This window comes from Papio anubis, chromosome 7, assembly GCF_008728515.1.
Source record: "Papio anubis isolate 15944 chromosome 7, Panubis1.0, whole genome shotgun sequence".
Lineage (NCBI taxonomy): Eukaryota > Metazoa > Chordata > Mammalia > Primates > Cercopithecidae > Papio > Papio anubis.
In genome coordinates this window covers 83,421,837-83,448,820 of record NC_044982.1, presented here as the reverse complement: position 1 = coordinate 83,448,820, position 26,984 = coordinate 83,421,837, and the positions used below count along the sequence as shown (strand labels likewise).

The window sequence follows — 26,984 nt, the reverse complement described above, 5'->3', positions numbered from 1 at the left end:
CTGGGATCTCCAAAGGTCCTCTTCATCCCCAATACTTTAATTATAATCTGTATACACAGGTGACTCCCTAATCCATATTTCCGGCCCAGTCTTTCTTGGACTTAAAAACTCAACTAACTACTAGCATCTCCACATGGCTGTCTCAGAAGCACCCAATATCCTAAATTGATATCTTCTCTGCCTCATGAAACTGGCTCCTCTAGCATTCTCTGAGTAAATGGCACAATCCTGTTAGCTGCTTAAACTAGAAATCTGAGCATCAACCCTATGTCCTCCTTCTCCCTGAACCTCAAATCCAACCAAGTCCTATCAATCACCAAGTTCTATTAATTATGCTTCCTAACCATCTTCCAAATCTGTCCTCCCCTCATCACCACTATATATGTCAAGTCACCATCTTTCCTCTCCTAAACCAATGCAAAAGTCTCCTGGTCAAGGCTTGCTCCCTGCAATCCATCTTATACCCTGAGGTCAAGTGATTTTTCAGTACAGAAGCTTTTCAACTTACAATGGAGTTATGTCTGGATAAACCCATCCATTATAAATTGAAAATATCATAAGGCAGAAGTGCTTCTTCAACTTACGATATTTTCAGCTTAAAATGGGTTTATCTGATGTAACTGCATCATAAGGTGAGGAGCATACCGAATCATTTTGCACCATCGTAAAGTTGAAAAATCCTAAGTCAAACCATCCTAAGTCAAACCAGTGAGTCGGAGACTTCCTGTAGGCAAAACCTGTCGTTTTATTTCCCTGCTAAAAAAAACTTTCAACGATTTCTCACTGCCCTTGGGCTGAAGTCTGTACTCTGTATTATGAGGTCTCACTCTCCAGCCTCTCCTCTAGCATTATCCCTTCCCCAAACCAGTCTACAGTAGAACTGGACCTTGTCTGTACTCTCTCTTGCCCCTGGACTTTTGTACCTGCTGTTTCCTGTTTGGAACACTCTCTTAGCCTCCCCTTTCCTTCTCCTGATTAACTCTTCCCAGTTTAGACATTACACCCTCTCAGAAGCCGCCTTTCCACACTGCAAGAGTCGGTTAGCTACCCTTGCTGTATATTGCTATAGTGCACTCCACTCCACCATGGTCACCCTTATCACAGTTCATTTCATTGCCTACTCCACTGCCTGGCTTCCTGACTAGACTAAAAAAATCTCTGTACAGCGTCCAACCTTATCAACAATATATCCATAGCACAGTACCTGACACCTAGTAAAGCAATCAATATTTGTTGTAAGAATGAATAAATATAAAGGCATTTTTGCTTTTCAATCCATCCAAAATGCACACCCCTTCTTCAAAATACAGCTTGGCTAACAGGACCAAGAAATAGCTGCAAAGCTGTGTATTTTGCTTGGTCACATAGTGGGAGAGAGGCTTCCAGTGAGACATGGGAACTCTTTAAGCCTAATTTCCTCATCTGCAAGATAGGAATAGTAAAATTTTCCTCATGTAATTCAATAAGCAATAGCTATTATATCAGGATCCCAGTTCCCCAATAGTGAGAACTTGTGTTCCTCTGGTCAGAAGACTCAAGCTCATGACTGAAACTGCCCACCAGGTGGCGGTATTAACCTGGACTGGTCCTGTTCAGTTTCCATTGCAGAGCAAGACCAGTAGTCATGGGGAAGCAAAAGGTGCAACCTGGGCTGCTTCCTCAGAGCTTTGGGTGGAACTGGGCAGGGGCAGAAACAACTCAGAGACGGGGCATATGTCAAGAAGGCCTCATGTTTCTTGGACCCATCCTCCTCCTTTTCTCATCCCAGGCTTCTCTGAGACACTGTTTATGCTGAGGAATAAACATTTTCTGGCTTACTGTTCACACAGGAGGGAGTTTCTCCCCTTCTAGATAAGTTTTTATCCCACCAGAGTGTTCTGCTTCCACTTCCAGTAGAGACTGTGTTTAAAAAAAAAAAAGAGGCAAATGTGCTTTCTCAGACTGCACAGAGCATCTCATTATTTTGTGAAGCCCCATGGCCACCTATTTCTGAGACATGGGGCATGGCGGAAGCCAGAGTTATTCTTCGCTGTAGATTTTATTCATCCTTTTCCACCTTGATTTCAATGAATGAGTTCAAGTCAGGACAGCAGGTTTTGTGGGGTTGGTCAAAAGATGGGGAGACAGGTGCATTCTCATCCCCTCCCTCATCTTCCTCTTCTTGGAAATTAGGATTGTAAAGTTCTGGTGGAAGGAGCTGGGCTTCAGCAGAAGGCAGTCTGTCTGAGGGAGGCCCATACACACGGTTGGCTTTGGTGCCATGCTTAGAGTTAGCATCCAGGTGGTAGCAGAGCTCTGTGAGGCGCTGGGCCCGGAAACGGGGAGGGCGGGCCACCCACACACCTGGCTCATTAAGACTGTCCTCTTCATCTGACATCAGCTCCTCTGTCACATCCTTCCACAGACGTTGGTCCTCAGGTCCAAAATGCCTCATGATACTGGATCGGTTGGCAAAAAGCTAAGGCAGGAACCCAGGAGATAGATTAGGAAGGTAAACATTCTATGGATTAGATTTGGGGAAGAGGTTTGGTGGGGAAGGCTGTGTAAAATCTGTGCCTAAGTGAACCCAGTTCCCAAGTCAGATCTTAGCACTGGCTCACTGTTCTTCTCTATCTTCCTACATTCCTGGCTCTCAACCCTATTCTCAGATGCCATGTCCTCTGGCCCTTCCCACTCAGGGAAGGGTTTAGAGTTTAGTTTCTTGAAAGAAAGGCCTAGAAACCTACCCGATATCGGCGACTTCGAAGTTTCTTCTCCTCTTTTTCCTTCAGGCCTTTAAAGGGATTCAGGGAGTTGCGATACTCACGCCTCTTAGTAAGGAAGTAGGCCACACAGGCTCCTGAGGGGAAGGGAAGGAAGGGAGCAAAAAGGAGGGTCCTCTAGAGTAGTGGTCCTCAGCCCGTTTTTCTGCCCTAACACTAATGAATGGGAGGTTGGGGATCACTACTTAGATGATGGGCTTTTTTTTTTTTTTTTGAGACACAGTTTTGCTCTTGTTGCCCAGGCTGGAGTACAGTGGCACAATCTCGGCTCACCACAACCTCTGTCTCCTGGGTTCAAGCGATTCTCCTGCCTCAGTCTCCCGAGTGGCTGGGATTACAGGCATGTGCCACCACACCCGGCTCTTTTTAGTAGAGAGGGGGTTTCTCCAAGTTGGTCAGGGTGGTCTCGAACTCCTGACCTCAGGTGATCTACCTGCCTCGGCCTCCCAAAGTGCTGGGATTACAGGCGTGAGCAACCGCACTTGGCCTAGATGCTGGGCTTTCTTGGCATAGACATTAGCATCTATTCACTCCTCTTTGGTTTAGGTTTCTTTTCATTTATTTATGATTTTGTTACGAGACAGGGTCTCGCTTTGTCACCCAGGCTTGGGGGCAGTGGCATGGTCATAGCTCACTGCAGCCTCAAACTTCTGGGCTTAAGTGATCCTCCAGCCTCAGCCTCCTGAGCAGCTGGGACTACAGGTGCACACACCGTGGCCGGCTAATTGGTTTAGCTTTCTTTGCCCACCTCCATCTCTAACACTAACTCCTCCCAAATATCTCCCACTGGAAAAAGACAACTCCACTTGCTCCTGTGTCTCCCAGCTCCCTCCACCAAATAAAACCTACTTCTTCTTGGGTATGGTGGCTCACACCTGTAATCCCAACATTTTGGGAGGCCTCCTGCTGAGGCAGGAGGATTGCTTGAGCCCAGGAGTTTGAGACCAGCCTGGGCAACATAGTAAGACTCAGTTTCTATTTTTTAAAAAAATTAAAAAACAACAACAATCTACCCCTATTGCCACTCTTGATATAAGATTACAAGTATTTTTTCTTTTTTTTGAAACAAGGTTTGCCCACACTGGAGTTCAGTGGTACAATCTTGGCTCACTGCAACCTCCACCTCACAGGCTCAAGCAATCCTCCTGCCTCAGCCTCCCAAGTAGCTGGAACTATGTCATGCATGCCACCCCGCCCAGTTGATTTTTATTTTTCTTTGTTTGTTTTTGGTAAAGATGGGGTTTCACCATGTTGCCCATGCTAGTCTCGAACTCCTGGGCTGAAGCAATCCTCCTGCCTTGGTCCCCCAAAGTGCTAGGATTACAGGGATGAGCCACGGTACCTGGCCCTACCAGGTAGGGCTTTCGTAATACTTCAGTGTTAGCTACAAATAACAAAAGAGAGCAAGGAAAGAGAAAGCCTGGGAAATAATATTTAGGGACCAAGGGGCAGGCCTGGCTTCTGAACATAACACCTCCTCATAACACCTTAGATTCCTCCTTCTTATAATACCTTAGATTCAAGACCTGCATAAACAGAATACATGATGGTGTTCTAGCCCTTTCCTTCTCTCATTTTCTTTTTTTTTTTTTTTTTTTGAGACGGAGTCTCACTCTGTCGCCCAGGCTGGAGTGCAGTGGCCGGATCTCAGCTCACTGCAAGCTCCGCCTCCTGGGTTCACACCATTCTCCTGCCTCAGCCTCCCGAGTAGCTGGGACTACAGGCGCCCGCCGCCTCGCCCGGCTAGTTTTTTGTATTTTTTAGTAGAGACGGGGTTTCACCGTGTTAGCCAGGATGGTCTCGATCTCCTGACCTCGTGATCCGCCCGTCTCGGCCTCCCAAAGTGCTGGGATTACAGGCTTGAGCCACCGCGCCCGGCCTCCTTCTCTCATTTTCGTTTCAGACTGAGAGGGAAATAAACAGGCAATTTGAGATAATTCTATGAATATATTTTAGGTGAGAATAGCCAAAAAAAGTTTCAAATCCACTATTTTCAAAACCACCTAAATCATCTCTATTATTCCTCTTCTCCTCTGACCAAGAAAGAGGACTGGGAGGAGAGGGGGAGAAAGGATGGCATCGGAGTTAAACCAGTTTTTCTCACCTTTTAGCTCCTTATCAGTGTAATTGTGGGGACTGGTCACCAGCTCTTGCTTGAGCTTTTCCAGAAGAAATTTCACTACTGAAATATTCCAAGAGGACTTGATGCTGCCACAAAGAGAAGAGAATGAATAAGGTTGTCCGCTTTGCAAGAGCCAGACAAACAGAGGTACCCGGCACTAATCAACTTTGTGGCAAATCCCTCCATGGCCTAAGAAGGTATGGTGAGATCAAAGCCTGAGTCTCATTGCTGTATTGGAGCATCCCCCTCTACTTCCCTGTCCTCAGCAAAGTACCTTCTCATTCTTTTTCCTCAAGGGGACCATACCTTTCAGACCCATTGAATCTCTTGTCATTGGTGATGTGGTTATGCACATTGTGGACCAGTTTCTAGGGGAAAAAAAGAAAACATAGTCAAGCCAAGAGTGGATATTATGAAAACTCTCCTCTGGTCCCTACTGTAAAAAGGCATTGTCCCTAAGGGGCTCTCTGCCTGAATCCTTCCCATAGCCTAGGTACCATTTCAGTAGATGCCCTTTCTAAGCCAAGAGCCTATCCAAGTTACTATTTCAAGTGGGGTCTTCCCTGACTTTTCATTTCATGTGTGTCAGGATTCCAGGATCATCCCTGGCCTTATTTCTGCTCCTGAGTAGTGTGATCACTAGGGCAGAGGGTCTCAAACATTTCCATGAACATACCCCTGATACCTGAGAAAGCAAGTATATACTAGGAGTACTGCGAGTGAACATTTCTTTTTTACTTTTCTTTTTTTTTTTTTGAGACGCAGTCTTGCTCTGTCACCCAGGCTAGAGTGCAGTGGCGCGATCTTGGCTCACTACAACCTCCGCCTCCCAGGTTCAAGCAATTCTCCTGCCTCAACCTCTCAAGTAGCTAGGATTACGGTCACCTGCCATCATGCCTGGCTAATTATTGTATTTTTGCAGAGATGGGGTTTCACCATGTTGGCCAGGCTGGTCTTAAACTCCTGCTCTCAGGTGATCTGCCTACCTTGACCTTCCAAAGTGATGGGATTACAGGCATGAGCCACCACGCCCAGCCAAGTGAACATTTCTTTTTTTTTTTCTTTCCCACAAATAGCACTTTTTATTTGACACTAATTGAAGTCTGAACTTTTAAACAGATTTTGGACTGGTGGTTCATATCCATCAGCTTGTTCAACTTCAGCACCTGTCTCGTCCTTGTGGCTTTTCCAGAACTCCAGCTCACCAGCAGCTCCATGAGCTTTCCCAATTCAAACTTGGGCTTCTTCAGCATTTTTTCATTTTCTAACGGGCTATATCATGGAGAGGATAAATAGATTGGCAAGCCTTTTCTATGTCTTTTCCAATGCCGTCTGGAATCAATTTATTGACCACTTTTCAAGTCATTTGCACCTCTCGGTCATGATTTTAATTTTCATCTTCTTTCTGATTTGACCTGTTGGTGCTATGACAAGAGGTCTTAGATTTGATTGCTATGCTAAAACCACAGAACAGACGAAGCAAGTAAACTATTGGTAGTCTTGACGTCAACATGAGCTTCAATCATTGTCTGCCACTTGACCATGGAATACATTTTGTCATGGTAAGATCCATGCCATGGAAGTTAACGGCAGTTTTTGCCTTGAACATCTCAGTAATCAGCTTGAATTTTCTAAATGCAACTTCATCATTCTGCAGTAAATCAGCAACACTCACTTCCAAACACACGACCCTTTATAACGATGCAATTTTGGTTCCTGGTCCTGGTGACGAAATGCTTCCAGTATTTCTATATTGAACATAGCAGGTGCTTTCACATCATACCAATCTTTCTTGTGAAAATGGATCAACCACTTTCTTTCCTTGGCTCCCTTGTCGCCTTTCATAAGGCGCTTGTTCTTGCCAACCGGCCATGGTCAGGAGAGTCGAAGAAGGAATATCTCTTTTTAAGTCCCTACCTTGTGACCCTTTTTTCTTTTCTTTTCTTTTCTTTTGACAGAGGCCTCGCTTGTCATCCCAGGCTGGAGTGCAGTGGCTGACCTCAGCTCACTGCAACCCTCCACCTCTCGGGTTCACGCCCCATTCTCCTCCTCCCCAGCCTCCTCGACGCAGCTGGGACTACAGGCACTTGCCACCACGCCCAGCTAATTTTTTGTATTTTGTAGAGGATGGAGTTTTCACTGCATAGCCAGGATGGTCACGACCTCCTGACCTCGATCCACCTCGCCTTGGCCTCCCAAAGTGCTGGGATTACAGGTGTACCACTGTAACCTGGCCCCCACTCTGCACATTTAAATTTTTCTTCAAATGTATTTGTGTTTTTTTATTTCTTTTTCTTTTTTTTTTTGTGGCAGAGCTTGCCTCTGTCACCCAGGCTGGAGGAATTCCGCAGTTTGCCCTCACGGGTGCGGTGGCACATGCCTCTAATCCCAGCACTTTGGGAGGCCAAGGTGGGCGGGGCACACCCTCAGCTCACTGCACCTCCACCTCCCAGGTTCAAGTGATTATCCCAAGCCTCAGCCTCCTGAGTACCTGGGATGGCAAAATGGCACCAGCCTAATTTTGTATTTAGTAGAGACAGGGTTTCACCATATTGGCTTGTATTGGTCTCAAACTCCAACCCCTGTGATCCACCCACCTCAGCCTCCTCACAAAGTGTGCTGGGATTAGCATGAGCCAATCGCATCCGGCCCGTGTTTCTTTTAATATGCATCGTTGCTTAGTTGGAGCTGTGGCTCACGCCAGGTCTCAGCACTTCAGGGAGGTCGAGGTGATCACGAGGTCAGGAGATGGAGACCATCTGTTAACATGGTGAAATCCCCTTTCTACCAAATAAGGTGGCTCAGCCAGGGCGAGGTGGCGGCGCTTATAGTCTCACTGGAGGCTGAGGCAGGAGAAGGGAGGTGGCTGGCAGCCCAGATCGGCCACTGCACTCCAGCCTGGTGACAGTGCCGACCTGCCTCAAAGTCTCTTGAAATTTTTTTTCTTTTTGAGACAGAGTCTCACTCTTTTGCCAGGCTGGAGTGCAATGGCGTGATCTCGGCTCACTACAACCTCCACCTCTCAAGTTCAAGCGATTCTCCTGCCTCAGCCTCCCGAGTAGCTGGGACTACAGGTACACCACCACCACATCCAGCTAATTTTTGTATTTTTAGTAGAGATGAGGTTTCACCATGTTGGCCAGGATGGTCGCAATCTCTTGACCTCGTGAACCACCTGCCTCAGCCTCCCAAAGTGCTGGGATTAGGGGCATGAGCCACCCAGCCTGGCAGTCTTCTGGAATCTTCTAGTAAAACTGATGACCCAGGAAAAAGCCCTGGGTTTGTCTGTGGCTTTATATATCCCCTCGTGTGTTACCACAAATCTCAGGAGTATATACACAATGGTCTGAAAAACAGAAATCTAAAATAACAGAAATGTGAATCTGAAAGAACTGTGGAAGCTATATTACCCAATCTCCCTTTCACATCATTAAACAGGCTGTCTTTCCACTTTGTTTATACCCATCTAATGATGAGCTCTCCATTTTGAGTCAGCTTATTCTATTGTCGAACATTTTCACTCATTAAAAAGTTTTGCCAGCTGGGCGTGGTGGCTCATGCCTGTAATCCCAGTACTTTGGGAGGCCAAGGCAGGTGGATCACCTGAGGTCAGGAGTTCGAGACCAGCCTGACCAACATGGTGAAACCCCATCTCTACTAAAAATACAAAAATTAGCCAAGCGTAGTGGTGTGCAACTGTCGTCCCAGCTACTCGGGAGGCAGAGACAGGTGAATTGCTTGAACCCAAGAGATGGAGGTTGTAGTGAGCTGAGATCGTGCCACTGCACTCCAGCCTGGGCAATAGAGTGAGACTCCGTTTCAAAAAAAAGAAAGAAAAAGTTTTGCCTTAGATGCTTCAAAATCTATTCCTAGTTTTGCCCATAATAGCACCTACAATATTTATTTATTTATTTAGAAATGTAGTCTTGCTCTGTCGCCCAGGATAGAGTGCAGTGGCATGATCTCAGCTCACTGCAACCTCTGCCTCCCAGGTTCAAGTGATTCTTCTACCTCAGCCTCCCAAGTGGCTGGGATTACAGGCACACGCCACCACACTCAGCTAATTTTTGTATTTTTAGTAGAGATTTGGTTTCTCCATGTTGGCCAGGCTAGTCTCAAACTCCTGACCTCAGGTGATCTACCCGCCTTGGCCTCCCAGAGTGCTGGGATTACAGGCCTGAGCCACCACACCCAGCCCTAATGCAGGGTTTTACATTTCCTTCAGTTAAGTTTAGTTGTGTTGTTTCTGATTATATTTTCATCCCAAGCTCCCTTAGTCAGTGGAAATTACCCAGTTCCAAACTGACAGATTCATATCCCGATCCAAGGACTTTGCAGCTCCATATTCAGAAATCCTCAATTTATCCTTCTACCTCTATGGCTGATTCACCATACCAACTTAGGAAAGTATTGTCAACTCTTTATGGCTAGGGTCTCCACTCTGTAAAAAAGACCATTATTATACTAGCTGCATATTCAACACCGTCATTTTACCTCTTAGTAGTCCACACTTAAGGAATCACAAAGGAATGGGTGAATGTTTCAGAAAGTATTTGGGAGAGTTTCAAAAAAAAAAAAACCAAAAAAAAAGGAGAAAGAAAAAAGGGAGTTACATAGCTTCCAACTCAAGTGGCTTTGAAGAGATCAGCTGATAAAAATCAAAACAGGCTTGACATGGAAAGGGAAAATACTCTAGACAGTAAGTGTGAGGAGTGTAAAGGCTGTTGGCTCACCTACCTCCTGAATAAGCTAAAAATATTTCCCCAAGGAGTGGCTGGGATCTGCAGCATTCCAAGGAATTAAAGAATTCTGGTTTGATCCTTTTGGTTTATAGGATCCCTAGCAGCAATCCTCAAGAGCCCCAGCCGATTGGAGAGATGCCTCTTTGATTCCGTTCCAGAGCTAAAGATTGGAACAACTGTCCCTCCTGCTCTAAACCCACAGTCTGCCACAAGAACATTTTAAACCTTCCTCCATGATGAGCAGCAAAACTCCCTGACTGGTCCTCCAGATCCTTCTCAAGCACAGAATAGAGAGAGCATGATGGTGAGTGAGCATACTGTCCTTCCTGCACGTCTTCAGTTCCACCACACTCTCCTAGGGGAAGGAAGAAGCCAGGCCTCAATGCTGTACCTCTCTCTACAGGCAGTAGGCACAAGTGGAATGGAAATGATGGAAAATCCTGCTTTTATGCAAATTGTAACTATAAACTCATTATAGTCAATATGAACATTGTATGGCTAAAGAATATCTCCAGCCGAGCGCGGTGGCTCATGCCTGTAATCCCAACACTTTGGGAGGCCAAGGTGGGTGAATTGCCTGAGCTCAGGAGTTCAAGACCAGCCTGGCCAACATGGTGAAACCCCATCTGTACTAAAATACAAAAATTAGCCAGGCGTGGTGGTGCACGCCTGCAATCCCAAATACTCGGGAGGCTGAGGCAGGAGAATCGCTTCAACCTGGGAGGCTTGCAGTGAGCTGAAATCACGCCACTGCACTCCAGCCTGGATGACAGAGTGAGACTAAAAACAATATCCCCATGATTGTCAGAAAGAAACTTTTGTGAGACCAGCCTGGGCAACTAAAATACAAAAATACAAAAAATAAGCCAGGTGTGGTGGTGCATGCCTGTAATCCCAGCTACTCTGGAGGCTGAGGTGGGAGATCACTTGAGCCTGGGAAGTCGAACCTGCAATGAGCCATGATCACACCACTGCACTCCAGCCTGGGCAATGGGAGTGAGACCCTGTCTCAAGAAAGCAAAAAAAAAAAAAAAAAAAAAAGAAGTTTTTGCATATAGAGTTTATCCCAAAGACTGTGGTCACTTTAAAGAAGATTTCTCAACCTCTTCACTATTGGCATTTTGAGCTGGATAATTCTTTGTTATGGGGGCTGTCGTGTGCACAGGATGTTTAGCAGAACACCCACTAGATGTCAGTAGCATTCTCCTTCCCCTGCCCCCAGCCACCCACCAGTTGTAATAATCACAAATGTCTCGAGATGTTTCCAAATGTCTCCTGGGGGTAAAATCACCCCAGGTTGAGAACAGCTGCCCTAGAACTTCTCTAGGTTTGGTCAGCTGCCAGGACGGGGACTCCCAGCTCAGCAGGATGTTCTTTGGGCTCCCAGCCACTCCAAGAAGCTTTTAGGCAGACCTGGTTCAGGCCAGTCCCTTCCTGGCTAAGAGCTCTTGGGATGACTGGAATCTCCAAACCTCTATAACTGAGCTGAAGGTCTAGTGACTCTCTGCATCTCTGAAGCTTGAGACTACCTCAGGACAGCTTCACTTGCTTTTCCACCCAAGTTGTCCCTTGCCACTTACTCTGCACACTAGCTTAATTTGCAGGCAATTTCCAGAGTTACCCTTTGGTGATCAATCTGCTCAATCCCTTAAAGATCTTCTCATCAGGATTATTAGAACACTGGGAAGGCTGGTCATGGCGGCTCACGCCTGTAATCCCAGTACTTTGGGAGGCCAAGGCGGGTGGATCACCTGAGCTCAGGAGTTCAAGACCAGCCTGACCAACATGGCAAAACCTGGTCTCTACTAAAAATACAAAAATTAGCTGGGGGTGGTGGCATGTGCCTGTAATCCCAGCTACTCAGGAGGCTAAGACTAGAGAATCACTTGAACCTGGGAGGCGGAGGTTGCAGTGAGCTGAGATCGCACCATTGCACTCCAGCCTGGGTGACAGAGTGAGACTCTGTCTCAAAAAAAAAAGGACAGCAGGAGATGTGATATAAAGGAAGATACCACATTATCTGGAAAAGTCTAAAAGTTTGATGTTTAGCAGGGGACTTCCTATCCCTAGTGTTACAGAATAACCTCTCTCCTTATCCCTCCCACTCTGGTAGGATTCAGTATAGTATTCATTCAATATGGGGGGCCTAAAATCAACCCACCCTTCACTCTTCACTTATCTTTCCAGACTGGAGAAAAATTTATAACAATTGAGCTCACTCACAGAGAGTACCAGATCCCGCTTGCGCCTGGAGTTCTTCTGCCCACTTCCTCTGGTCCTGCATGGGGAAACAGTCAGCCCTAGAGAGTGTCTCAGCTCTCCAGTACTCCCAGGGCCTGACTCTTCCAAGGCACTGTCCAGCGCAGCAGTGGCATTGAGCATGTCCTCAGGGCGGGGTGGTGGCAGCTTGGTTCCATTTTCTGGTCCTGTCTCTGAGGTTGCCCGCTGGATTGCCAGTTGTGTGGCTGGTGAGAGCTGTTTGGCATAAGCAGGGACCAGAACTCGCTGTACTGCACCCTCAGAGGCCACGTAATCATCCACCAGCTAAGAATGTAAAAAAATAATAGCCTATTAGCCAGCCAGGCTTAGGGGAACCTGGTTAACCATCATTCTTTGGCTAAGAATAGTGAACAGAAAGTGGAAAGAAGGGGGACTGTAGCACAGTCTTTAATGCTCAATGGCTTGTTTCTCTGGGACTCCTATGAGTGTTGGGCAAATATTTCTTGTGTGTACAGGGCCTCTCATGTTGGGTTGTTACCGTAGGGCTGCTCACAAGGAGAAAGCATGCTTCTGACACTGTTTGTGAATCGTCATTTATAGATAGCTCTTGGATATAAGAAATGTAGCTAGGTAAGTGTTTTGTCTGAAAGGACTGGGAGAAGAAGTGATGACAAGAAAGAAACCAAGCAAGAGAAGGAGTAAGAAAATAAAACAGTAACAACAATTAAGAGGAGACATAAAAGAAAAATGAGCAAAGGAGGAAGATATAAAGTCAGAAATCCAAAGAGAGACTGGCAGTGACAGCTCCCCTCACTTATCCTCCATTCCCAGAGTCAGTCCATGCCCTCACCTTGATCCTACCCTAGCCACATTCGACTGTCATAGCCCCTGACATCTACCTGACTGCCTGTGCCCTCAATCAAGGACATACAGAGCCGGGAAAGGAAGGAGGGAGCAAGGGAGAGAGGGAGGAAGAAAGGAGGGGGGATTTCTGCAGTCAAGAAAACAAAACACTGAAAGTGGGGAGACACACACACACACACACAGAGAAAGAAGCGGGGGAGGAGGCTGAGATTTATAGACCTGTGAGCTGCTTTCTGCACTGTGAAATCTAATTCCATCCTGTCAGCCTGGAAGCCTTTCCTGCCTCAAAGAACCCACAGCTCAGGGCAATGCCTGGCCTGGTACCCTCCTGCTTCCCACCTTCCAGGTCCTCCCCTCTTGAGCTGGAACAACTGAGAGTCCTGACCAGCCACAGACTGGGGTGAGCAGCAGTGGCCATTACCCATATGGCTGTGCCTTCAGGAGAGCAATGACCAGTTGCTGTGTTACACTGGAGGGGGAGAGGGGGGCTTCTGTATTCATTTCTCAGATCCAGCAGATGGGCTGGGAGTTCCATCCCTCCCATCTACTCCATGTGTTCTGCTCCTTTACTCTTTACTGGGGTGTCTATGTCTTGTCGTGGGAGCAGGAGAAAAAGAGAGGACAGACAGAGAATAAGGTGGAGGAGAGCTGATAGAACTCCCACCGTCTCTCAAGTGGCACCACATCTGTTATTTTCCTATCTCTAAGATCTCTATAGTTGCTCCATCTCCTTTTCATACTTCCATGTGTGACATTCTGCAGTTCTTACTCCACTCAGCCAGGATTTTCCTGCTCATATGGCCCTTAAGCAATAAAGAAACTGAAATAGCACAATGTACATCTATGTCTTTTCCTGCTCACAAAATATGCTTGCTTGCTTCCTTCTTTTCTTCCCTCTTTCTCCCTATATGTTATTATCTTCCTGTTAACACTCAGTTGGCCATTTCTTTTTCTCGTTTCCCATTTTATTTCCTTTCCTCCACCTCCCTCTCGCCTTACGTCATAGTCTCTCTCCTGTGGTGTAGATTCTCTTTCCACATAGACTCACCTTTCTTCTGTGCTCCCTTTTTGCACTTTCTCTCCTCCCTCAGCCCTTCATTTCTACTTGTCTCTTTCCCTCCCTATACCTGTCGTCTGTTATCTTTATCTTTGTCCTCTCACTTTTTCCTCCTCTCTCCACCTCTGCCTCTCTCCCCTGTACATTCCCATCTCTCTTTGTACTGAATTCCTCTTGGCAAGCAGAGGGCCTGCAATAAAATATGAATGAGCCGTCTGTGCACGGCAGGCATCCTCACCAGGAGAGGCAGAGCCCATGGAGCAGCCGAGACAGCTGTGGAGGAAAAGGTGCCATGCGGAGCTATTGAGAGAGGGGGAAGGGCACCCCGTCACTACACACAGCAAAAAATGACCTTCTGCCAAAGAGGCTAATGGTTCAGGAAGAAAATAGGAGAGCTGATTATCCCTGAAGGAAAAGGAAACTTGGTCCTGTTTTGCTTTATCACAAATACAGACAAAAGGTTTAAAGATGGAAATAAAAGAACAGAAAGGAAAAAGAGTGAAAGGCCAGGAAAAGCACTTAGGAGCAACAGCCCTCTGCTGCCATACTCACAGGATTGAGCAGGGGGGGCCCCTCGCTGGCAGCCAGTGTGCACCCCGGGAGCCGCATGTCCCTCTGAGTTGCTGGGAAGCCCAAAGGCCCAGGCCCCACTGAGGCTGCTCCCAGCTGCCGCAGCTCCTCAATCACCACCTGCACGCCGCTACCCACGCTGTCACACTCCTCTTCCACAGCAGACAGAGCCTTAAAGGCTTCCCCGGGACTTTCCTTGAGAGGCCCAGGCTCCTCAGGTGGGGAACTATGTGCCCGGCTTTCCCCGTCTTCATCAGGGGTGGACACTTTCCCTTGTCTCAGCTCACCCATTTCCTCCTGGAGACGTTTTAACAACTCATTGTTGGCTCTGGCAAGACCCAGAGCAGCTTCGGCCAAACCCACTGCCTTATCCACCCGTTGGTAGATAATATGCAGGAGCTGCTCTGAGCTCTGAACAGCCAGGCCATGTCCAGTCACTGTGATGGGGGTGCTAGGAGGAGGATTCCCACCCTGGGAGCCTGTGTTGCCTCCATTAGTCTCACTCTTACAGGCACAGCAGCAGCATCTGGCCTCACTGCCACTGGGAGGGGAGAAGAGAATGGTGGCACTGAAGGACATGGTGGATGGGGCAGTAACAACCACGCTTACACTGCTGGGCCACTCCAACAGGTAGGAATCATCGACTTCTCTTGACTCACTTTCCTTTCTCAATGAGGATGGTCAGAGGAGCCCAGGCCCCAAGCTGTAGGGTCTGTGAAAGAAGAGTAGATAAGCCATGAAGAAGCACACAGTCCACGGCGGCCTCTCCTCAGCCTGCAGAAGGGAGACAGGTGCCTTCTATTTGCAGATCCTGTGCTCTCCTAGAACATCACAAATCAAGGCCTTCCTGATGAATGGTTTTAGAGGGTAGAGAGCGTTCCTTCTGCCCCCCAGCATGGAACCCCCGACTAGTGCAACCTAAGGAACAGGGAAGGGATTCAGAAGGACCTTCCGGCATCTGGAAAGATTAGATGATTAAGGAAGAAAATGTAGATCTGTCTCCTCCTCCTCCTCCTCACCATCTTTACTGTAATAATGGTACTGCATTTCATTGCTTTGACATTGTTCCTTAAGGAGTTCAGAACGCTTCACGTAAGTTACCTCATCTACTCAACAGCGCTAGGAAACACATATTACTCCAGGTCTGGAGAAGAGACATACAGAGAAGTTATATGTCTTTTTCAAGGTCAGAGGAATAACAGCAGAATCCAGTTATTGGTACTTTCAATGTAGTGGTTTTTTTTTTTTTTTTTTTTTTTTTTACCTGATACCACTTTTTGTTGACATTAAGAATCACAACAATCATGATTCTACCCTCTCTATAATTTTCATACAAATGCACATTTAGAGTAAAACTCCTAAATAAGGAATACATCCATCACTGCCCCCCTCAGCATGTCACCAGCTTCTCACTATTATATCATTAATGCTTTGGGGATGAGGGCAGGGAAATGAAATGAAAAGATCAGGGAATTGAGCAGGGGTAACCCAGGGCTGCACAGCCTCCTTTCCCACATAGTCGTATACCTGGGCCATGAGCCTCTGTAATGGAAACTAGCTGTCCTGAGTCTTCCAGCCAGGAGCCCAGAGAAAGCACCTGTGGGGCCCCTTATCTTCATTTCTCATACTCCTTAAGGGTGGATCCAAAATTCAACAGGAATGTCTGAACAGCCATGCTGCCACTTTGCCTGCATGACCAGCCCCCATAAAAGGAGAAACCAGAATGTCAGTGATAAACCAAACTGCCTTTCTTTTAAATTACTGTAGTTAAGCAACTAAACTACTCCAGGAGAGAAAAAAAGGAGTAAAGAAGTTGATTCGTACCACTGAGAACATTCCAGGGAACTTAATAAATATTGTAATTTTCTAAATAATACTTGATAGTAGAAAAAAAATCCTTCTGATGCTCCGTGTCAAAACCTTAAGTATGTTTACAATTTCCCTGAGAGATGCATTTCTCTCTTACCCTGTAAATTAAAACATTACAATTAAAAGGAGAGGAGGGACCGGACATGGTGGCTCACGCTTGTAATCCCAGCACTGTGGGTGGCTGAGGCGGGGCAATCACCTGAGGTCAGGAGTTCGAGACCAGCCTGACTAACATGGTGAAATCCCGTCTCTATTAAAAATACAAAAATTAACCGGGCGTTGTGGCGGGCGCCTGTAATCCCAGCTACTTGGGAGGCTGGGGCAGGAGAATCACTTGAACCCAGGAGGCAGATGTTGCAGTGAGCCGAGATCATGCCACTGCATTCCAGCCTGGCAACAGGGCAAGACTCCACCTCAAAAAAAAAAGAGTAGGAGGTTAGGAGAATTTTCTATATATTGAGGGTTTTCTTTTCTTTTCTTTTCTTTTTGAGTAGGCAATCTCATTTCAGAAACAGGCAATATCAATGCCTCTGAGGTACTAAAACATAAATCTGACAATGCATTTTAATTACATGTGGTTATCAAACAATAGTCTTTAATTTGCTCTTTCCACCCTTTATGTTGAAGAAATGGCTTTTTCTGTGCCAGATACTTACTTCTCACAAAAACTTAACTCAAATACATTTACAGCTTCCTTGTCATTATAGTCACTGGAAGGCACAGTTAAACCTGAAACTAAAGGTTAAACCAAATTAAAACTAAAGGTTAAAGGAAAGCACTAAGCGATTCTATGTCAATTTATAGATGAATCACTTATGTATTCTTTTCCTTCCTAAATTAGGGCCTACACTGCTCCTGCAGAGTTTTTTCTTTTTAATTCTTTCTTTAACCTACATCATGCAGGGAGTTTGCTCTTAAACATGGATGCTGTGGGCAAAAGAATGTTTTGGTGATAATAAATAATAGTATTCAAATGCTTGCCAGCTGCGTTCAGTATTTGTAAAATCAGTAATTATTACGATGCATCAGGTTGGGACACTGGGTGAGCTGTCTAACTCCTTTCTGGTACCAAACTCTCTTGCCTCACACAGTTACTCTTTCTTGCAAGAGGCTTTTACCCCTACCAGTGTTGAGCCTGCCTCAAGCTCTTCCCCTCTCTTTTATTTTTATTTATCATTTTTTTGAGACGGAGTCTCGCTCTGTTGCCCAGGCCAGAGTACAATGGTAAGATCTGGGTTCACTGCAAGCTCCGCCTCCCGGGTTCAAGTGATTCTCCTGCCTCAGGCTCCCAAGTGGCTGGCATTACAGACACGCGCCACCACATATGGCTAATTTTTATATTTTTAGTAGAGACAGGGTTTTGCCATGTTGGCCAGGCTGATCTCGAACTCCTGACCTCAAGTGATCCACCCACCTCAGCCTCCCAAAGTGTTGGGATTACAGGTGTGAGCCACTGCGCCCGGGCCCCTCTTCTTTAAATAGTCTTTCCTTGGTCGTCTTTCCTTGGTCATCTTTCCAAAACAGCACTGTATTGCAGGTTAAAAAAAAAAAAAGGCCGGGCGCGGTGGCTCAAGCCTGTAATCCCAGCACTTTGGGAGGCCGAGACGGGCGGATCACAAGGTCAGAAGATCGCGACCATCCTGGCTAACACGGTGAAACGCTGTCTCTACTAAAAAAATACAAAAAACTAGCCGGGCGAGGTGGCGGGCGCCTGTAGTCCCAGCTACTCGGGAGGCTGAGGCAGGAGAATGGCGTAAACCCAGGAGGCGGAGCTTGCAGTGAGCTGAGATCGCGCCACTGCACTCCAGCCTGGGGGACAGAGCGAGACTCCGTCTCAAAAAAGAAAAAAAAGGCCAGGCGGTGGCTCATGCCTGTAATCCCAGCACTTTGGGAGGCCAAGGCGGACGAATCACGAGGTCAGGAGATCGAGACCATCCTGACTAACATAGTGAAACCCCGTCTCTACTACAAATACAAAAAATTAGCCGGGCATGGTGGCGGGCGCCTGTAGTCCCAGCTACTGGGGAGGCTGAGGCAGGAGAATGGTGTGAACCTGGGAGGCGGAGCTTGTGGTGAGCCGAAATCGCACCACTGCACTCCAGCCTGGGCAACAGAGCAAGACTCCATCTCAAAAAAAAAAAAAAAAAAAGGGTGGCCGGACGCGACAGCTCATGCCTGTAATCCCAACACTTTGGGAGGCTGGGGTGGGTGGATAACTTGAGGTTAGGAGTTCGGGACCAGTCTGGCCAACATGGTGAAACCCTATCTCTACTAAAAATATAAAAATTTGACAGCCATGGTGATACATGTCTGTAATCCCAGCTACTCAGGAGGCTGAGGGAGGAGAATTGCTTGAACCCAGCAGTCAGAAGTTGCAGTGAGCCAAGATCATGCCACTGCACTCTAGCCTGGGTGATAGAACGAAACTCCATCTCAAAAAAAAATTTTTTTTAAATGAGGTTCTCCCCTGGCTGCACCATGTATAAGCTGCATGAACATGAGTAAATTATTTCACTTTTCTGAGTACAAGTTTTCTCATCACTATCTACTTTGAGTGTTTTCTATGAAGATTATACATAATATATGTAAGGCACCTATAGAGTGCTGGCACATGGTCAGTGCTCCACTAGTAATGGCTGCATGATATTATGATTATTCCTGTAACCTTTTGTGTTCCCACCCTGGACACTCATCCTGATTCCTTAATCTTTTTTTTTTTTAAGAGGCAGGGTCTTGCTATGTTGCCTAGGTTGGTCTTCAACTCCTGGCCTCAAGCCATCCTCCCGCCTCAGACTCCTGGGTAGCTGGGATCACAGGTGTGAGCCACCACCTTGACTCCTGATTCCATAATTTTGAATAAAATGCAATGGCTTGAAACAGAATTTGGGGAAATTTGCCCCCAAATTTAATAATGAATTTCTAAGAAACAATACATTGGCCGGGCGCAGTGGCTCAAGCCTGTAATCCCAGCACTTTGGGAGGCCGAGGCGGGCGGATCACGAGGTCAGGAGATCGAGACCATCCTGGCTAACCCGGTGAAACCCCGTCTCTACTAAAAAATACAAAAAACCAGCCGGGCGAGGTGGCGGGCACCTGTAGTCCCAGCTACTCGGGAGGCTGAGGCAGGAGAATGGCGTAAACCCGGGAGGCGGAGCTTGCAGTGAGCTGAGATCGGGCCACTGCACTCGAGCCTGGGCGACAGAGCAAGACTCCGTCTCAAAAGAAAAAAAAAAAAAAAAAGAAACAATACATTATTCCTCAAGTCTATGAGGATGCATTTATAGGTACAAAATCTTCTATGATGCAAATTAGAAAGGTAATTGAGTATTTGGAATTTACTTGCTATCATGACTTGGTCTCAGACTAAGGATAATATTTTATGTTAGTTTTTAATGCTAAATGTATTTTCCTATTGTGAGTTCAATTTGTTCCTCAATTTCTCTTCTGTTTTTCTACTTTGTATATTACCATACTATGTCCATCTTAAAACATCACATTCAGGGCAACAAATAAGTGTTTTCTTGAATTAACCTGCCTATAAAAACCTGGTACAGTGTGGTCTAGCACAATGGGCATTCAAATAATTCTTTTTTGGTTTCCATGGACACTAGTGCTGACTTAATTTCCCAGCCTCTTGCTATAGTCTGTCACCTAAACTTTATATTATAGAAAGAAATTGGGATCACCAGGTAATAAATGAATATTTCATGTTATATTTACTAACCAGGTAACTATTTAAGTGCTGGATACATGACTGAAAACAAAACATTAATTTCATTAGCTGCATATATCCCCATTAAAGAAGGTGAGCTGGGCCCGGCACCGTGGCTTATGCCTATAATCCCAGCACTTTGGGAGGCTGAAGCGGGCAGGTCACCTGAGGTGAGTTCAAGACCAGCCTGGCCAACATGGTGAAACCCTGTCTCTACTAAAGATACAAAAAAAAAAAAATTAGCAGCACATGGTGGCGCGATGCCTGTAATCCCAGCTACTTACTCGGGAGTCTGAGGCAGGAGAATGGCTTGAATCCAGGAGGCAGAGGTTGCAATGAGCTGAGATCACGCCATTGCACTCCAGCCTGGGAGACAGGGCAAGACTCCGGCTCAAAAAAAAAAAGAAGGTGAGCTGGTGAGTGCGGGGAGGTGTTTTTAGGTTCACATATATATATATATATATATATATATATATATATATAATTTATTTATTTATTTGAGACAGTCTTGCTCTGTCACCCAGGCTAGAGTGCAGAGGCATGATCTTGGCTCACTGCAACCTCTGCCTCCCAGGTTCAAGCGATTCTCCTGCCTCAGCCTCCAGAGTAGCTGGGACTACAGGCATGTGTCACCACTCCCGGGTAATTTTTGTATTTTTAGGAGAGATGGGGTTTCACCCTATTGGCCAAGCTGCTCTTGAACTCCTGACCTTGTGGTCTGCCCTTCTCAGCCTCCCAAAGTGCTGAGATTACAGGCATGAGCCACACCCGGCCTATATATATATATATATATATATTTTTTTTTTTTTTTGGATACAGAGTCTCGCTCTGTCACCCAGGCTGGAGTGCAGTGGCATGATTTTGGCTCACTGCAACTTCCGCCTCCCAGGTTCAAGCAATTCTTCTGCCTCAGCCTCCCGAATAGCTGGGATTACAGACGTGTGCCACCATAACTGACTAATGAATCCTGACCTCAAGTGATCTGCCCGCCTTGGCCTCCCAAAGTGCTGGGATTACAGGTGTGAGCCACTGTGCCCAGGCTCAAAAGTTTTTATATGTAAGGCCATGTTAAAGGATGATTCACCAAAATGGATTGCGCCTACTAAGTACTCAAATGAAGGGAAGACAAAGTCTCTACCTACAAGGCACTTAAAGTGTATTTCAGATGGGAATGTCTTAAGAACATGGAATGTAGGCCCGGCGCGGTGGCTCAAGCCTGTAATCCCAGCACTTTGGGAGGCCGAGATGGGCGGATCACGAGGTCAGGAGATCGAGACCATCCTGACTAACACGGTGAAACCCCGTCTCTACTAAAAAATACAAAAAAACTAGCCGGGCGCGGTGGCGGCGCCTGTGGTCCCAGCTACTCGGGAGGCTGAGGCAGGAGAATGGCGTGAACCCGGGAGGCGGAGCTTGCAGTGAGCAGAGATCTGGCCACTGCACTCCAGCCTGGGCGGCAGAGCGAGACTCCGCCTCAAAAAAAAAAAAAAAAAAAAAGAACATGGAATGTTCTAAACATGGACTATCTAAAAAACAAAGTGAGGCTGGGCGTGGTGGCTCACGCCTGTAATCTCACCACTTTGAGGGGCCGAGGCGGGCAGATCACCTGAGGTCGGGAGTTCGAGACCAGCCTGACCAACATGGAGAACCTCTGTCTCTACTAAAAATACAAAATTAGCCAGGTGTGGTGGCACATGCCTGTAATCCCAGCTACTCAGGAGGCTGAGGAAGGAGAATCACTTGAACCCAGGAGGTGGAGGTTGCAATGAGCCGAGATTGCACCATTGCACTCCAGCCTGGGCAACAAGAATGAAACTGTCTCAAAAATAAATAAATAAACAAATACATAACAAAGTGAAATACATGCAAGTCCTAATAATATGGTATAGATTGAAAAATTTCTGAGTAGTTCAAAATAATGGAAAGATTAACAAAATGAAATCATATTGAGAAAGAGTTCTTACAGAATAAAAGCTTCCAGTTGAGCCTTGAGCAATGTATCAGATGAACTGATAGGGTAGTAAGACATTCTAGGGAAAAAAAAAATTACAGGACTTAACAGGGTACATGTCAGAGGTCAGAGCAAAGGGGCTTATATAGTAAGGTAAGGAGAATTGACAGAGGTATAGAGATGGGGTATAGAGATAACTGGTTAAAGACAACTGCAAGATTATAAGCCTAAGAGTAACAGGATGGTACCACCACCACCACCAGAATGACAGAAATGAGGCAGTTGACAGGAAATACCATGGCCGGGCATGGTGGGTCATGCCTGTAATCCCAGCACTTTGGGAGGAGAGGAGGATCGCTTGAGCCCAGGAGTTTGAGACCAACCTGGGCAGCATAGCGAGACCCAGTCTTTAAAAAATAAATAAATAAAGAGGAGACACCAGTATATTAGTGAAGTATATTTATTTAACATTTTAAATTTCAACTGATGGCAACATGTTATGTAGAAAGTCCTGAAAACAACTGACTAGGTCTAAAAAACAGAAAAAGATCTTCAATCTTGGGATAAGTTGCCAACACAGCATGACAGTAGATGTCACACTTAGGTTTGCAAAAAATATATGCATTTGGGGTTCATTTCAGTATTGGTCTAATTTAAATACATGTGAGATGAGCCTTAAAAATGTACTTTCCAGTACTTTTGGTATTTTTCATAAATATTCAGATAAGAAAGAAAGAAAATTCATCTCCTTTAGACAGACAGTTCAGGGTGAGACTGTCCATAATTTTAACTATCCCTTTCCTCCCAAGTCACATTTTTGTTAGGACTAAATATATCATACTCTTGGCAGTTCCCTTGCTTGCTTTCTCCCCATTCTGAGTTTGAATTTTCTGCATGACTGAGTTCACCCCCAAACTATGAAAAATAAAAGTTTTCTCACTATTTAATAGATGTGTATGATATGGTATCATTCAGATGATATATGTTTTTATAATGGGCGCTTGACTCATTCAGGGTCATGCTAGCAATAGACTTCCTTAAATGTGATTACTGAAAGCATGGCAATTCATATCATAATCTTCATTTTAAGAAATAAATAAGGTAAATGGCCACTTAAAACTCCTGCTGTGTTGGTCAGTCCTACTCCTCCACTTCAAGGTGCAAAATGGCTCACCTGTCAAAAGGTTCTCTCAAAACCTATTTTTATCAGAAATGAGCTCCTTATCACACAAGAGCAGCTAAGTAAATACCACAAAATACTATTTTCCCACATTTTAAAAGAGTGACTCGTCTAATGATCTGCAAAAAATCCAAGACCTTATTTTTAGGGGTAAAAAACAGAACTGTAGACCCAGAAGGCAGAATGCGGTCTTAAAAGGATTCTATGTAATCTGAAAATTCCAGGTATATTTCTATAACAGGATGAGAATTTTTAATCCAGCATAGCACAGTCCTTTTTATTTACATTTGCTAAGGTTACATTGGTAAGATGAATATTTCCGATTTCAGGTTTGCCTAATGTAAGGGACTCACTACATTTATGGAGAAACTGAAAAATTAAAAAGTAGCTCCTAGAAGTCTCTCCTGTGCCAGCGAGAACTTGGTAAATGTTAGTTGATTAAATATTAGTCAAGGATGACAAGGTGGACCCCAGGGACGCCAGAACCATTTCCGATGGGTAAGTGTGATTCAGCTACCGGCAGGGCGATCGCAGCGACGCTGGCGGCAAAGATCGGCGACTGCTCAAGAGGCCGCAGGCGACAGGGTGACTCGCCACTGTGCCCAACCATACAGTGCGCTCTGGGAGTCCCGGGTAAAGGGGGTCATTCCCGGGAGGGCTGCGGAGAGCAGGGCGGCCGGAGGAGCGGCTGGGGATCTCGCCGGGTCACCGGGGAGGGTAGACTACGTAGCACCGACAGCTTTGAGAACCTGGGCTGAAGGCGGCGCTCGCCGTGAGAACTGACGCGGAGGTGCAGCTTAGCAGCCCTACGGTTGTTCTACCGCGTGTGCCCGGCGCTACCGCACGGGCTGACTCAGCTAGGCTGGGCCTGAGGCGGGCGCGCGGCAGAGGAATCCGCGGCGCCTCCCCGTGTACCCGGCCGGCTCGCGCACGCGGGGAGACACCGCCCCGCTTGCCTTCTGGCTCCCGGTGATTGGCGGTTATACGACGGTTGGGGAGCAGGGTCACGGACACTATTGGCTACAAACAACAGTCACTCAAAAAGTCAGGTAGGGGAGGGGCCTCCTCAGGGAGGGACAAGACTGGGAGGCTATTTCAAGGCCGTCAGACGCCATCTTTAGCTTGTTTTTGTTTACTTGCTTTTGTTCCCTGTTGCTCACAAACCTGTGTGTACACGATTATAAGCACAGTGGCCACAAATCGGCGTCACACGTTGGGTGGTGGCCGACTTTTAGTTACTGCTGGCCTCGGTTACATTTCTTTCACATGTCACCTGCAAATTAGTAGCTCATAGTTTTTAAGTTTCCGATACTAGGGGCCCCGAGGATTCCCAGGCAAAATAACAAAGTTTAGTTTTGCTTTGCTTTGGAAGGCCAAGCCAATGATATATATGTGCGAGGAATTATCTCCTTTCTTACAAAAGAAAGAAAAAGCAGTAACTGGATATGACCCTACGTTCCTGGATGTAGAAATCAAATGGCCTAGGAAATCAGGGACACGGGCTCTGCACTGTTCTGGGGAGAGCTTCCTTATTTTTTGAGAAGCTAAAAAGTAAAGTAAAAAGTATATGTGATGACCTGTATTGATGTGGAAAAGAGCTAAAAAGGGTAAAACTCCATTAAAAATTGCCGTCACTGGCCGGGCGCGGTGGCTAACGCCTGTAATCCCAGCACTTTGAGAGGCAGAGGCTGGCGGATCACCTAAGGTCAGGAGTTGGAGACCAGCCTGACCAACATGGTGAAACCCTGTCTCTACTAAAAATACAAAAATCAGCTGGGCCTGGTGGCACATGCCTGTAATCCCAGCTACTCGGGAGGCTGAGGCAGGAGAATTCCTTGAACCCAGGAGGCGAAGGTTGTAGTGAGCCAAGATCGCGCCATTGCACTCCAGCCTGGGCAACAAGAGCGAAACTCCGTTTAAAAAAAAACAAAAACAAAAAACTACTGCCGTGATCACAAAGGTCACTAGAATCTGACTAGATTTCAAAGAAATGCAGGCCTGAACTTGTGGAATAATCCACAGTCGAGCCAGTATTTATTAAGCACTGGTCTGACTTGAATTGTTAGAGAATAAAAATACACTCAGCACAAGTAAGAAACCCAGAAAGCCCAAACAGGGCCACATTTGTTACAAATTTGTACAAGTAATTTTATTGCAGTCGGTATTTGGGAGTCAAATACTGCTTGAAATAGAATAGGATGCTAGCTGTGTAATAGAAATGCATTATTATACAGAGGTTTTGTTGTAATGAAATTTAAATTCTACAGTAGATCCTTTCTTTTTAATCTCCTGGTTGTCACTGCATCTGTGACATTCCAGTTTCTCCCTCAGCATCCCATATACCTCCTATGCTTTCACTCCAATCTGCGAATACAAATTTGGATACAGATATTTTCCATATGACTTCTAATGAGGAGACAGTGATTCTGTAACAGAATGAAGTGAAAATAGGGCTCCTGTAACAGGAGGTTCTGCTCTGCGAGACTGTTTTTCTCTAATTCACATACTTTTTTTCTGTGACTCTTAGAAATGAGGAGAAGGCTTTCCATTCTAAAAATGCAACATGATAACCAAAAGGCATTTCTTATCCCTTCTATTATTTGCCTTTGCATCCTCTTGGCTCCCTATCACCATCACCATGAACAGTTTTTGAGAATCAGACTTGACTGGATTTTTTTTCCTGATATTTTGCCAGCTGTGGAGCTTTTCGAATAGATTCCAACCAATAAACGACCATTTTGTCAAAAAGCCAAGAAAGAACTTCCCTTCTGAACACACCAACCAAACCACACATAAAGGCCAAAATATACACAGCTGTACATTTAAGAACGTGAGACAATAAAAAGCAAAACCACTTAGGCAAAACAGTCACTGAAGGCTTTGAACCACAGATTCAATAAATTGCCTACTCTCATTTGCCACATGGACTATATACTCCTTGGCAATTATTTAATTATTCATTATTCTGATCCTTTAGGAGCAGAAAAATATAGTAAATGCACATAGAAAGTGCCTAAGTATGCTAAGCATAGGATTTCTTCTAAGCTCTGCTTTGCACACAAAATGTTTCGATCACATTTGGGAAGACAACAGAAAAAAAATTCACATCCTAGGGGATACTTTGCACACATAAAACCAGATATATTTATCACTTTTGAAAATAAAATCTGATATGGCACATATACACACATATTGTACATATACACAAATAACCCCAAATTATAACTTTACAAATTTGTTTCAAGAAACACACACACACATACACACAAATGTTCTAATGAAAATGTGTGTGAAAGACACACTGTAAGGTCTGTCCCCCTTCCCTAGGGAAATGAATGTCTCCATTATAATATCCCAATATTAACCTATTGGCCTTGGACAAGTGCCACATCCCAGCCAGTTGGTTTTGGTTCTGGGGAGTGGGTGTGTAAAAAGCACGCACACAGCTTTCTGAGGGAGCCTCAAATCTCTCTCTGCTTCCTTCGATGTTGCCTGTGGCAGAAATTTACATTATCCCTTCAGCCCGCTTAAAAAAATCTGTACTTCCCAAGCGGCTAAATTTTTAAAGTCCCTCAACCACAAAAATCTACCAGTTCTTAAAATGTGATTTGAAAAAAAAACTATAAATTTGGCTGGAAACGGTTGTACACGGCCATCCTGCTTCTCAACTTCTTGGTATATTTAAAACCTTGACCAGGAAAAAGAAAGAGGAAGAGAGACAGAAAAAGAAATGGGGGAAAGAGCAAATTCCCCTTAGCAACAGTTTCCTCACCCCAGCACTGCTACAGATCGCTATTTTTAAAAATTTGAAAACACACACAAGATTAAGGAGGGAAAAAAAATGGAAAAAGGATACCCGAAGGTCGTATGGCTCTTTGTATTCGTGTGTGTGCAAAAAGGAGGACTCGCGGAGCCCGAGCCGGCAAGCCCCGCCC

The 26,984-nt window shown here is 45.7% G+C and overlaps 1 protein-coding gene and 1 long non-coding RNA gene across 6 annotated transcripts; one reads left to right on the top strand and one right to left on the bottom strand.

Annotated features, from left to right (window-relative positions):
- Positions 1-1,712: 1,712 nt before the first annotated feature.
- Positions 1,713-26,984, bottom strand: C7H14orf93 (chromosome 7 C14orf93 homolog). Of its 5 annotated transcripts, XM_017961036.2 has the most exons (8): positions 26,906-26,984; positions 14,947-15,295; positions 14,320-14,634; positions 11,850-12,170; positions 5,191-5,252; positions 4,867-4,970; positions 2,727-2,839; positions 1,713-2,458 (listed from the first exon to the last, which is right to left on the bottom strand). In XM_017961036.2, the coding sequence occupies exons 3-8, from the start codon at positions 14,626-14,628 to the stop codon at positions 2,039-2,041; spliced, it is 1,329 nt and encodes a 442-aa protein (XP_017816525.1). In that variant the 5' UTR covers positions 14,629-14,634; positions 14,947-15,295; positions 26,906-26,984; the 3' UTR covers positions 1,713-2,038. The 5 variants fall into 5 exon arrangements, with proteins under 5 accessions (XP_017816525.1, XP_017816519.1, XP_031524109.1 ...); XM_017961030.2 differs by having other exon boundaries at positions 14,320-15,295; XM_031668249.1 differs by lacking the exon at positions 26,906-26,984 and adding an exon at positions 15,865-16,385 and having other exon boundaries at positions 14,320-15,158.
- On the top strand, positions 2,409-10,227 carry LOC108586828. Its single transcript, XR_002523248.2, has 3 exons — positions 2,409-2,491; positions 4,874-5,081; positions 9,719-10,227. It is a non-coding gene; the product is annotated as an uncharacterized LOC108586828 (long non-coding RNA).

Coding starts and splice junctions, on each gene's coding strand:
- C7H14orf93 (XM_017961030.2), bottom strand. CDS start 14,916: ATGTCCTTCAGTGCCACCATTCTCTTCTCCCCTCCCAGTGGCAGTGAG. Junction 2,840..4,866: donor CACTGATAAGGAGCTAAAAG/GTGAGAAAAACT, acceptor CCTTCCCCTCAG/GAGCCTGTGTGGCCTACTTC. Junction 2,459..2,726: donor TTCGAAGTCGCCGATATCGG/GTAGGTTTCTAG, acceptor TTCCTGCCTTAG/CTTTTTGCCAACCGATCCAG.